The 13,431-nt window shown below is 43.7% G+C and overlaps 1 protein-coding gene across 2 annotated transcripts in view; it reads right to left on the bottom strand.

The window, feature by feature from the left end:
• Nucleotides 1–13,431, bottom strand: part of Ube4A (Ubiquitination factor E4A) — a 46,453-nt gene that overhangs the window by 23,669 nt on the left and 9,353 nt on the right. For both annotated transcript variants that reach the window (XM_084606888.1, XM_084606889.1), the window contains exons 7-11: nt 10,374–10,559; nt 5,688–5,805; nt 3,417–3,632; nt 2,073–2,253; nt 804–880 (exon numbers count right to left, since the gene is read on the bottom strand). In XM_084606888.1, coding sequence (XP_084463014.1) covers nt 804–880; nt 2,073–2,253; nt 3,417–3,632; nt 5,688–5,805; nt 10,374–10,559 — 778 coding nt within the window. The remainder of the gene's footprint in view (nt 1–803; nt 881–2,072; nt 2,254–3,416; nt 3,633–5,687; nt 5,806–10,373; nt 10,560–13,431) is intronic.

Here is a 13,431-nt window from a genome sequence, read left to right as displayed (position 1 = left end):
TCATTGCAACTCCCGCTGTGCACTGTAAAAGCAATGCAGCAGATTGACTAAATCAGCCTTAGAGTGGTTAGTGGCATGCATTATTAGCCATTTCAGACATATCAGCATAACTCTTTGGCATGTCTTTAAACTCAGCAGCAGATGCACCGATGCTTGCTTCTCTTCCAAACGAATGTAAAGGCCCAAGCAAGCATAACAGTATCGAGAGCAAGTGAAAGCTAGCGAGGCAGGTAAAATTGGGAGCTTCACAAAGATCTTTGAACAAACGGCTTGGAAGTACTTCTGGCTGGGCATATTGGTGCGTATTCAGGAAAAAAAGGACAAAGAGACCACAAACGTAGAAAGGGAACATATAAGCGCTGACCGCCGAATAAAACAAGAAAACCTGTTGCAAGTTAGTACTCGTCTTGCTCTCTTTCCAAGTCCAAGAAACTTTTTCTGTGCTCTTCTGTTTTCCTGAAGAAAGGTTTGTTCTGCACAGACATAGCAGGGCTGATGATGTCAATGAAGGTCTTGTTAGTCAAATGAGTTCTGATGGAGTACTGCCTGATAATGTCAAGTCAGGTTACGGAGTCAACTGGGACCCTGAGGGCAGTAAAACTGCAGCATGGGAATGTTTGGAACTGAAATAACTGTTCTCATTTCTTTTGGTTACTAAGTTTCATAGTGACAAAATGCTGTGTTAGGAGCCAGAATGAAGATAGGTGAAAACAGCATTATTACCAGTAATTTTATAAAACCAGGGCTACAAGCAGGTAAGGGGGGGAGAGGGGGGGGGATAAAAAGAAGGAGTAGAAATGCACCTTTTTCCATGTTTTCTTGCAGCCTGCGGCCAACCTCCGTAGTCTCACCGCCTTGTGCACGGGTTTCTTCATACACTCTGCACGAAAATTAAGTAACGATTGAAACTCTGCTTGCACCTGAAGAGTACGCAAAGCAACCAGCAACATCTAAGTTATTAAACAGAATGGGATAGCAGCCAAGCAGTTATAGAAAATTTTAAAATAAGTACAACTATGTTTGATTTACGATAAATTCTGGATAACTCAAACTATGAGTTTTAATTAATGCTGCATGGTGCTATCGCTTATCTTGAGAAGTTTTGATGATGAAATTCCAAAACATAAAATCTGGCTGCTGAAAACGCACAAAACAAGAAATGATGCGTAGACTTTCAGTCGGCAGTATGTGCACCCACAGGCCTTGCCACCACAAACAGCAGGTAACGGCATCATGGAGGTGGCATATGAACCACACCAGAGATGGTGGCTGCTGTCGCTGCATTATCAACTAAAAACTTGTGTGCAGGAAGTTACTGGCCGAGTTCCTTGCACTTCCATGCGGTTATACAACAGTTCTTTTATTAAAACTAATGCTCTGTTTGCATAACAGAACTAGAGTTGTATGATATTTCGATTTAGAAAACTAATGCTCTGTTTGCATAACAGAACTAGAGTTGTATGATATTTCGATTTAGATTAGCACACTGAAAAATTTAGGTCCCTTGTTTATTTTGAAAATTTTCTGAAGTGGTTCGTGTTAATGAGGGTTCACTGTACGTTTCACTTCTAGCATTTGCAAAGTTACACAAACATTTTGCCCTCATCCTAGTGCCACCATTTTCGTCCATGACCTCTTTTCCAAGCATTTCCCTCCAAAGAGTCAAGCACCAGGTCGGAAGAAAGCGCATACCCATTGAAAACCGGTGGGTACCCCGCGGTACCGGGTATCGAACCTGGTATGTACCTCCCGAATGCAAGGCCTTAAGTGCAACAGCAAAACATAAATCTCACAATAACCTAGCTGAAAGCTCTCATAGGGAATTTTGAGCGTCACCAAATGTTTATACTTTCCAGTTCCAAAAACACTTTGCTCAGAACTCCATTCTTTCCTCCTCCTTTTAGCTGTCCTCCATCCTTCATGATGAAGTTTAGACACCATTATGACCGAGATAGCCGCTATCCATTCAGTCAGCGAGATGACACTTTATTTACTCTTTGGAACTTGCGGAATGTTACCTCTAAGGGCAAAGGATTCAAAAGAAAGGATAAAGCATATACCAGTGCAGTTACCTGCGAACTCTGTTGAGGTCTTGACTAAGCCTGGAAAGTCGCTCATGAACAACACGAAAGCCTAGGCAGAGCACCCGGTGGCAGGCGAAGAAGCACTCTGTTGGGAAGTTGAAACTGGCTGGCTCCGGCAGAGAGGGCTCACCCTCTCCTCGAGGCACCAGACACGTTTCTTTGGACAGCCCTGCAACATACGGCCACTAAATGCGCGCAAATACTAACATGACCCTGAAAACTGTTTGAGCTGCATGAAATATGGTGCACATTGCTAAAGGCTGTTGCAGTCCAAAGTAAATTCATTCTGAAAAGCTTTGACCAACACATCTGTAAGTGGCAAGTGCCGTATATACTAGTCAAAGGACAGCAGCATTTTTTTGTGTGATTTCAACAAGGCGTGGCTCTCGCACAAAATGGCATTTTTCCATAAAATTTTCTGCCTACACAGCAGCTCCAGCGAACCCTTCAAAGAGATACTAATACAACAAGGTTGACGACTGGGCACGTTTGGCTGGTTGAGTATGAAGATACTAATACATTAAAGGTATGGATAATATGAGACGACTGCTCAACAAGTGGCATGTACAAGACAATCACTCCAAAGGCAGGTTTTATGTTTCATACCATGTTATTGTGAGTAAAGGAGACATGTGCATATAATTATTGGAATCTGTATATTTGCAGTATTCATGGCTTGGTTGCTAAGAAGTCCCGACACTAGCTCTGTTTACACGTTTGCACACTATCACCTTCAAAATGACCGCCTTGTACAGCAATACTGCACCCCGACGTTTTCTGCAACTGTTACAACATATCCTAGACGTCTTATTATCAAAGTACATCATGCATCTTCTGTTAATTGTGCTAGATCTTAACCTTTTGGAAGACTGTAAAGGTTGCACGAGTTAAATCTGGCGAATAGGGTGGGCGCCGAAGTGAGATAATGTTATTTCGAATCATAAACTCAGGTCCGAGGATTTAACATTTGCTCTTAATTTCAACATGCTGTTCACAATAAAATCTAGGCGTGGTAACGCACGCAGTCGAAACAGCAGCAGTTACACAGTTCCCAAACCACACAGGACGCTGTCTTTTGGCATGCTGTTTATCAAGGTTGGTACCACCTGACTATGCATGAAGCCTTGTGCTGCCTTTCATTAGTGTGTTACAAAATTTGTCTAAGAAATTCTTGATGCCACCTCATTATGCCCTCCAGTAACAACAGTGTGACCTGATCTCATAATGATTGTGATACAACTGGACAGCGACGGCTGTTGCCTTCAGCCACTCCCAGTGGCTCTTGAAATGTGCGAACAGATCAACAGGCTTCAAGCATGTGCCACGACTCACTGCGAAGGTGCAGGCTCAGGGTCGCAGCATGTTCCTCCGACTGGGGCTCAACAGAACAGTAGCGGTAGTCAACCTTGAGTAGTTTGGGTGAGCAGGGTTCCGAGAAGGGTCGTGCCAGCCGCAGAAGCACGGCCCCCAGGTTCAGGGCGAAGCCGTCACCCCTCTGCATCGTGAGGAATAGCTCCGACACCTGGCTGTTCCACAGTTTGCCTCGATCTGCACAGTTGCACAGGGGAAGTAGTCAGAAGAGCAGCAGGCTTCACACCCACCGATGGTAAACACAATAGTATGTAGTCACAATAGATGAGCACTTACATTGCACGACAGAGGAACTACTCAGTCATACTGCAGTGACACTTAGTGTGCATCCTGATTTCTCTCTTCCGAATTCACCAACAAAGCTTGGCAATCAATGACAGCCGCATAAATTCTTATAACGTGCAAGCGTTGGCTGTATGCTACAAGTTAACTTGCTGGCCAAACATTCCAAAGTGAGAAGACTAAAAGCAAGCTGTTGTTCCACACCTGGGAACACAGCCCACCCTTGTCTACAATACTGGCCATTTGACCAATGTGGGTTCCAACTGTACCGCTACTATCACAGTCTGCACTTTGGTGCATTGCAGAGGCAAAGACAGCATCCTGTTGCACTAATTAAACGCAGCTTTTAAAAAGGTTCTTCTTCTTCTGAGAGTTGAACAGGGCCACTTCACTACAAGGTCCAAAAGAAAGCACCTGCTATTCTTATTTAATGGCGTGAGCTTGCGACTGTCATTCTAGAGTGCGTGTTACTTGCCAGTTGATTTCGTGCAGCTCTGAGCAAGCTGTGGCATGTGGTGTGTTGAGGATGGCACAGCAGCAGCTCGCCGTTATGTGATAGAAATAAAGATATTATTATAATTATTACTAAATTCGTGCATCACAAAGCAGTCCTACGCTGGAAACATCAATCATCAAGATGCATTGATGCTGCGAAGCAGATAACAGGATGACACTTGAACGAAGTAAACATCTGCGATCTGCTTACACTATACGTATGCAGAGGAAGCCGAGAATGGCACTACTCCAAAATAAAGCTAGTACAGTAAAAGCTCGTTAATTCGAACTTCACGGGACCGGGAAAAATGTTCGAATTATCCGATGTTCGAATTATCGAATGGCCTCGAAAAAACTGGCCAAAACCGTCTGTACTACGGTAAATGTACCGTATTTAGTCGCGTAACGAACTCGCTCGCATAATGAACCCACCCAGCCCCGATTTGTGCCTACAAATCTGAAAGAAAAAAAAAATAATAATAAAGGCGCCAGTCGTTAGCGCGTCCCTCTGTTTCGCGCCTTCACGGTCCACAACGCATTTCTTGGCAGTGCGCCAAGATGCTGCGCGGCGATAACGGCGTGTTTATCTTTTGACTTTAGCTCCTGCAGGGATGGAAGCGAACTTGGCAAAGTGCCAGCGCTTATCCGGTTGTGCAAGCCTCCTTTTCAGTACGTTCGCTTTATCATGCTATGAGCGACTTGGGCGGGCGCCCCGTCTACTGCCACTCTAATCATCGGAGCGAACGGTGCTAAAAGCTGGCGTCATGATCGCGGCTGACTCGCGTGCTTCCGTTGACGACTGATGGGTGGAAGGATGGATGGCTATCGCAAAAAAAAAAAAAAAAAAAAAAGTTTAACCTATAGTGCCCGTCCGAGATCATAGCCTTTTATGGGCATTGGCTGGGACCGCGCCGACAGTACTTATCCCTATTTCCAAATTAACAGGGTTGGAATTAACGAGTATTTAGTTGCGAGCTACGGAGGTTGCGCAGAAGCGAGAGCAGGCAGCTGCCGCCGCGCGGCCATGCACTGACCTTGCCGCGGCCGCGTCCCCTCCCTTCAACGCCGCCGGCCGCCACGCCGGTCATGGCGCCATTTAAGTTTTACCCACACTTCCATGGTTTTACTTGATTCCTTATTCTGTCCCCGTTTTGGACGTGCGCAGCCTCTAATTATGCCTGCGGATCACGGAGGTGTTTCTTTACCCCCCCCCCCCCCCCCTTTTTTTTTTTGCCGCGTGATGTGCGCCAAGCCGCCCAGACGCGGCGGCGCGTAGTTCGAATTATCCGTAGCGGAACCGACCCGCGTTCGAATTAACGGGCTTTTTTATACACAGATCTCTATGGAGCTTGGCCGGACCAAGTAGTGTAGTTCGAATTATTCGAAAATTCGAATTACCGAGGTTCGAATTAACGAGCTTTCACTGTATTTTTAGTACACCTAATAAGCACTCACCAGAACAGGACTCAATGCATCGGCCAAGCCACGTCAGTGTCTTGTTGCGGGTTTCTGGAGACAGTCTCAGAAGGGTATAAAAGATATTGTGCATTTCTGTGGCAAGCCCTTTCAGCGGCTGAAAATGAAAATTAACACTGCTTTAACTTTGATTTGACAACCTGCAAATAAATACGTGTGACCAGCAGCTAAACTTGAGCATTAAATTCTCCTCAGTGAATTTAACCCTGACAATCGTGAGGCTGAACGAAAGGTACCGTCCAACACGGCGCTTTTCTGACCAAATTCCTGACGTTCTACAGATGCAACACCGCTGCTTCAGGCGATCATTATGAGCACACCACAATGTGCTAATTCATAACTAACGAGCTGCTATACATGATAGTTATGATCAAACAAAATCAAATTACCTGGAATAAGTAAACAATTCACTCTTACAGAATCATGTAGAAATATAGCAGTCTATAAATTGTCACCAGGAGCTCGTGCCTAGTACTTTAATGCCACTTGGCACTAGGTAAAAAAAAACTTGCATACTGTTTCATGACTAGCATTATGACTAGTCGCTTACCAGTATCACTCAAGAGGAAAGTATATAACAGTTGCGTCTTACTTGTACTCACCTATGGGGCCGAAACATGGAGGCTAACAAGATCAAACTCCCCCCTCAAGGGGCAACATGTCTTAAAACCAATTTTGTTATTTTACTGCCCAAATTTGATGAGACTCCACAGAATTGTTCAGTTTTTTTTTTCTGCCGATTTCAAATATGCAAAAATTTGTCTTCTAGGACAATTAATTCTAAAGGTATTAGAAAATTATCACTACTGTCCGCTCAAACAATAGGGAAAAAAAAAATGCTCTTCAGAAATCAATTTTCAATATACAGGTAGATACTACAAATTGTAAGGAATGCAATGTTGGAAGCACATTTTTTATTTTCATTGTAAAATTTTTGCATTTTATCTTGAAATTCTTGCACAGTTGCCATAGCTGTGAGTGCCAAGTTCAGTGGGCTGCTAAATCTCTATTATTAGCTCAATCTTAAAACTGCTTCCAACATTACATTCATTATACTTTATAGTATCTACCTGTATATTTAAATTATTTCTGATGAGCATTTTTTTCCCTATTGCTTGAACAGACAATAGCAATAATTGTCTAATACCATTAGAACTAATAACCCTAGAAGGGAAATTATATTTGAAATCAGTAGAAAAAAACGAACAATTCTGTGAGGTTTCATAAAATTTGGGAAATAACAAAACCAATTTTAAGACTCATGTCTCCCCCTAAGTTGAGAGAAACGCAAAGAGCTATGGAACAAAATATGGTAGGTGTAACATTAAAGGGACACTAAAGACAGCCAAAGATGGTATGAAAATCTAATAAACTACATTTGGTGGCACTGTCGCCGCATATCCGGCAGCAAAAAATCGAATAATTGCTGAGATATTGCGGTAAGAAGTTGAGGTTTTTTCTTGTTCCCGCCGGTCGAATTCAAACTGTGGCCTCCAACTACGTAGTTGGAGTTGAGTGACGCACACTATGACGTAAGCGGAGACTCCGTGATAGCTAGCGAGCCGGCGCGGCCCGCGGCGTCGCATCCCTCAAGGGCCAACAGGCAACAGCGTACTCGCAATGACGGCCTCAGCCGAAATAAATAAAACGATGAAGAGAGTAATTTACCGAGCGATGGGCCCACAAAGGAAGAAAAAAAAAAAAACATAGAGCGCTTGTAATGCACAATACTTTACATGTTGCACAAGCTTTTGCGCTCCTTCTTGCAACAAACCGAGCCCCCGGTCATCGCAACGCTTCCTGACATGTTTACATACAAATAAGATTTAGTTACCAGCAAAATAGTGTCCTCGCTGCTGCGCTTGTCAGTTTTGAAGCTTCGTCGCACTTTTTTCCTCCAAGGTTTGTGCTACAGCTCCGTGTTCAGCGAAAATTATGTCCACGGTAGCAGAACATGACCGAAGTGCCGGCGCCACTACATTTGCCAGCGCTGTGAAATTCCACATGTTAAAATGGATCCAGTGCACAATATAGTGCGCATAGGCATCCAGAACATTAGTTGCAAGACGTGAGAGCAGGCAGCATGCGCCGATGATCAAGAAATTGTAATTTTTAGACCGGCAGCAGAAACACTTTATTGTAAATGGGGCCATGACATGAAAACTAGAACTATTTCCAAGGTTCGTGTGGCGCGGCGTAGCCGAGCGGTTAACGCCGTACGTTACGGAGCAAGCAGTAGCGAGTTCGAGTCTTACAGCTTTTAACAACTTTTTTTTTTTTTTTTTTACAAATCGATTTTTTTTAACCTTTTGTAATGTATTTCTGGTGCTTCGTTATTTTTAGTTTTTACTTTTTACCCGACCTCAATATATCGACGCTCTCCTTGGTATGAGCGGCGCGTATGCCCCTTTTGTTAACGACGCCTGCAAATAGCACGTTGAAGGTCTTGTTGACGCAGTATATGTTGGTCAGATGTGCCATGATTTAGCGAACAATTGAATGATAATGCGTTTTTCCTTCGGTACTTAGCATATGTATGCTTTTCGTGGCGTACGCAGCTGCAGTCAAGCGGTCAGGTCGAAGCGGCAACGGCGGCGATATGTTGGCGCAGAAGTGTGAACGAAGGAGTGTGTCGGCGGTAGCGGATTTCGCTCGCTCGTGTCTCCGAATGCTCAAATGGGAACCGTCAAGGCGCATCTGCTGCTCCAAGCTCGTAATTCAGGCGCTGCAGGTTCAACCAAACTATCCGAGTGCGCACGAAATGCCCGAGTCGAAACATAACCAAAACTGAAGTGGGCGCCTGTGGCGCCTCCAAGTATATTTTTGTATTTGCCTTGCAACGTTTACGTTGTATTTTCGCCATCGTTTACGTATGATAAAAGCGTGTTATCATGTTTGAGAAAAAACGTACTATCGCATTCAAACATACAACGTAATTCGCATTTGTCAGCCTCCGGGATCCCTAGCGCGTCACGTGATTTGTAGTTGCGAGCCTCGGCCGTTTGGCTGTGGTGGCGATACCTGTATTTCTGTTATTCTTCTTTACTACCTTATAACAGCTGTGTTTTCAGTAAGAGTGGTCTTTTTGTAATCAGGAACTGGCTATCTATCGATGCAAACCCACTTCCTTTCTCTCTTTAGTGTCCCTTTAAGAGGTAAGAAGTGTACAAAGTGGGTCAGAGAAATAACGAGTTAGTGACATTCTAATGGAAATGAAGAAGAAGATGGGCATGGGCAGGGCATGTAGTGCGAAGAGAGGATAACCGATGGTCGCTTAAGATAAATAATTGGATTCCAAGGGAAGGAAAGCTTAGCAGGGGGCGGCAGAAAGTTAGGCGGGTGGATGAGGTTAAGAAGTTCACAGGGGTCAAGTGGATGCAGCTAGCACAAGACCGGGTTAATAGGAATGAAAGAGGCCGTGACCCTGTGGTGGGTATAGTCCGGCCGATGATGACGACAATGGCTGTTACATCTTATATCCCTCCCACAGTCCTGTATACAGTCAAACTTCAATGTAACGAACTTCCATGTAGCGTATTCCTAGATATTACGAAGTTTTTCACTTCCCCAACGCCGCCTCCATTGAAGTGCGTGTATTTCAAAACTCCATGTAACAAGCATGTTGCAGCGGTTGACCTTAATATAACAAACTCACAGTGCCGACTGTCCCTTAGCTAGTGCTGAATTACTGAAAATTTGGCAGAACCCCGCAAGTTTCAGGATGGTAAAACACGAATTGGCGCGAGAGCAATGTCTACGAAGCAACGAGTGACCGCAGTTGTTACTATGCGCCGCATTTCAGAGAAGACAGCGTTTTTATGTGGAAAACACAGCAGTCTCCGCTGCTTTCGCTTTCGGAACGTGGCACTACGGTAGTTCATGTTAACTTTCTTAGATGAGAGACTCTTATCTAAGAACATTGTTTCAAGCTCACAAGCAGCGAAATATAACAGAACAAAAGAAAGACTGGGCGAGCAGTGTGCATCCGTCACTGCCATGGGTTGCTCATGGGCTGCTGCGCGTCGGTAGCGGGATAGCGTAGCGTGCCGGCAATGGAGGCAGTGTCGGTTTCCTAGTGCAACGATGGTGGGTGAGCGCGAGCATGCTTGAAGGCACAGCGTCTCTTCTCTCGGCAACAGCGTGAACACGCACACTCTCTCCCAGACTGATTCCTCCGTCACCCCCTTTCCCCCCTCCATCATAGACACGTCGCACAAGCCGCGTCGGACGTAAAGGCTGCCGTCGCTGTCGCGCCACGCTCTCTCTCAGCGTGATCACGAAACTTTTCACCGTTTCTATGACTTCGAATAATTCTAATTTACTGCAAACACTTTCAAGGTAGTTTCTCTCACAATGAATTCTCAATCTGGTTTTCACTATGCACGGTCCTTTGGGCCTTCAAGCGAAAACTGCATATAACGAACACATGGATGTAATGAAAAATCGCAGAGATTTTACAAGTTTGTTAAAACCAGATCTAACTGTAACTCCTTTATTTTTTTTGTATTCTTCAGTGGCTTAGTTATCATTCAAGCCTGTTATCAAGCCTCAGCACCAAGACTATACTTTGATACCAGTGGGCACGCAATTTGAAATCTTCAAAACACTGCCTCTAAGCATAAGCCTGCCAAAGGGTCAGGAACACAATCAGGAACAGGCACTCACTATCCAGAGGTTTTTTTCTGTGATGGAGTGTTCTTGCATAGTGGACTGAGAAGGCATGTCGAAAAACTCAAAAGCATCCGTTTCCCTCCGTGGCAGGCATGACACGCAAAGTGGTGCTCCAAGAAGGCTCTCTTGGAAGCTCCGAAGATCCCCTGCACCTGATGGAGTGCTGAAGTCCAGCAGGGCCTGCAAGAACATTTTGCACGTGAATGCACAAAGCAAGGCAAGGAAAAAGAAGCTAATGTCCCTGCATAATAAGAACCTAGGCTGAGTCAGTTAATGGCACATCCACTCAACAGAAAAACTGAAGTTTATATTCTTGGACTAAGCTTCGCAGCATCAAATGTGCAAACAAAATGCTGCGTGTACATGTGACACAATGCATACTGCTAAATCATATGGTAATTTCTTTACAGACAAAAAATACTACTTAATCTGCGTTGAGCCAAACGGAACCTTGCTTTTAGGTGAAGCAACTGAGTCAACTGTCAAGCTTCTCTCTTTTGATATTTAAAAGATTGCATATATTTTTGTTATTTTTCCACACTGAAAGCCAAGACATCCACAATTTGAGAAAACAAAACGAGCACACTGCATTGCCTGCCTTCACTTGAGTGCAGATATAACAATGTGCGTTCCTTGCCGGTTGCTGCTATAGTGAACAACATCCAAACCGACAGGCAGTGCAGCTGGCCACAGGGCGCTGTGCTCTCTGCCATGAAAGTGTATCAGGTTTAGAGTGCAGCAAACGTGATGCCTATCTCTACCTGAAGGGTGGCATGAACTGTTTTGTCTAGTTCCTCCACAAGGACTGAGTAACGCATGTCAGTCTGCCGGCTATATGCTTCTTGTCTCGGCTGATCAACAAAACTGTTGACGCTCTGTACTTTTTTGAAACCGTTGATCAAAACTTTTAATTTTGTTTGCGGGGCATTTAGACTAATAAAACCTAATACAAACCAAAAGAAAAATGATTTCAATGCTCATTCTTATACTGACAGTTAAAGGGTTAACAGACATAAAATTTCTAGAATGGGGGTGACAGTAGCACTGCTTTTGCAGTAAAAAGAATATAATAAGAATTCCTATCACTCTTTAAAATCACTACCATAGCGGTCAAAAGCACATGTTTTACATGCTTGATTGGCACTTAAAGAATTATGATGGTATAACTGGCACTTAAGATAGATCATTTTATTGCTTGGAAAGAGAGAGATGTCGGCCAGAAAGTGGAATACATCTGGTCCGATACCCTATCTTGAACATGAGTGACTGACACTCAGATTAGTCATTTCCTTGTTTGGTGTATCACACTACTGAGCACATTTTGCTCCAGGCTCTTCTTAATTCCCAAAATCTGGACAGTGCACATGGCATGTTCTCATAAGCCCTAAATTTTGTTTTATTTTCCCGTTAAATTCTCCTCTCCGGCTACCAAGTATGTTATAGACCCCTCTTTGCCACTAGGTGGAAACCTAACACAGACACCAACCAAACAGGCTCAATGACCATTCTGACAGAAAAACACTGAAGGCATTTCCAGCTTTGTTTTCTACAGACACATCTTTACAGTTAGATGGCTACAACTGTACTTCAGCAAACTATAAGCATAAAAAAAATAAAAATAAAAGCGAGCTGTGTGCACCCGCAGCATCACAACGCCTCATCGAAATTCAATCAGCCTGAACACTACAAGTTTTCCTCCTGTGGCTATATTTAGTGGGTAGGTAGTGCCACTAGATATGCGCCAGATAGCATCTTTGACCGGGAGTACTGCTAGTGCTAGAAGAGAAGGCCACATAAACGAATGCAAGAATGTGATGAGCAAAAGTGCAATAAACTGAACCCCCCAAGGCCAAGTAAAAGCCCCAGTCACTGACATTTTCAATGGGAGGTGTGTAAATAAGGAAAGGAAAATACTGGCCGGCTGCCAGTTACTGCCCCTACCAGGAACTGCAACTCTGAGCTTGGCAGTTGTTGTATGAAGCAAGAGGCTTTGTACCTAAGTTGAATACTATGACCCTAAAGAAGCCTTTTTAAAAAAAAAAGGGATTTTTAAATTGAGAAAGAAGACAAATGACACTTTAGAAGACAATATGATAACATTAAAATTGCAGCTGCTATGTGTACTGTGCAACCAAAGGCAACAAGACTTATTATTTCTTCTCAGAACTTTCAAACAAGCCTAGTTAGTACAAATCCTTTAGACCCTGCTCTAATACATGCTTTTCAAATCCTATACAGTAGAACCCCTTTATAGTGAAATCACTGAGACCGGCAAAAATCTTTACTATACCAGGGTCTTTATCAGTGGTTGGTGATAATATGGTCCTGAAGTTGTCATTTCGTAACTAAATGGCTACTTACTGAACACATCATGTTGCTTAGTGAAAAAAAAAAAAAAAAACACTCTCAAATACCTTCCATTTTTCTTTAATCGCCTCTTCGGCCCAGTTTTTTCAGTTATATGATTTTTTTGTTTACAACTTATGGAAGTACTTCTTAAGCATGAGGGCAACGTGGCTATGAATACAACTGAGTTTGATTTCATGTGAAAACCAAAGCGTTGCATGAACACGGCGTCACCTTCTGTATTTCTGTCAGTAAGAAGGCAATAGATGAGAAATGCGTGCGGCAGGCAAGTGCTGCAAAACCGCATATGCTGTGCTTCTTAGCGCACCAAGATTATGTGGCTGAGGTACGGTGTGCGTGTGAGTGTGTGCATGTGCATGTGTACATGTGTGTGGCATGCATCTGTGGATACTATCAGGTCATTCACTAAACTGGGCAAATCATCTACGCCTACACTTTGTCCCATGTTAGCTCTCACCTTACAAACAATTCTCACTAGCTCATTGCCAGGGTTGGCACCTCTTGACACTGCTTTTTATGTGGAAATTACAGAAATGCTATGGACGACCGCATTGTTTGGCTTTTCGTTTCTTTGTTCTTCAGCAGCAGAAGAAAAATGCTTGAAAAGAAATTTGGAACTGAAAAGTGAATATATTTTGCTGCCACTCAATGCAAACTTGTGAAGTAGATAATGACAAAGAGTGCA

Source organism: Amblyomma maculatum, chromosome 6 (assembly GCF_055883805.1).
Source record: "Amblyomma maculatum isolate TAMU_Amacu chromosome 6, ASM5588380v1, whole genome shotgun sequence".
NCBI classification, from domain to species: Eukaryota; Metazoa; Arthropoda; class Arachnida; order Ixodida; family Ixodidae; genus Amblyomma; species Amblyomma maculatum.
This window is presented reverse-complemented; position numbering and strand designations above follow the sequence as displayed.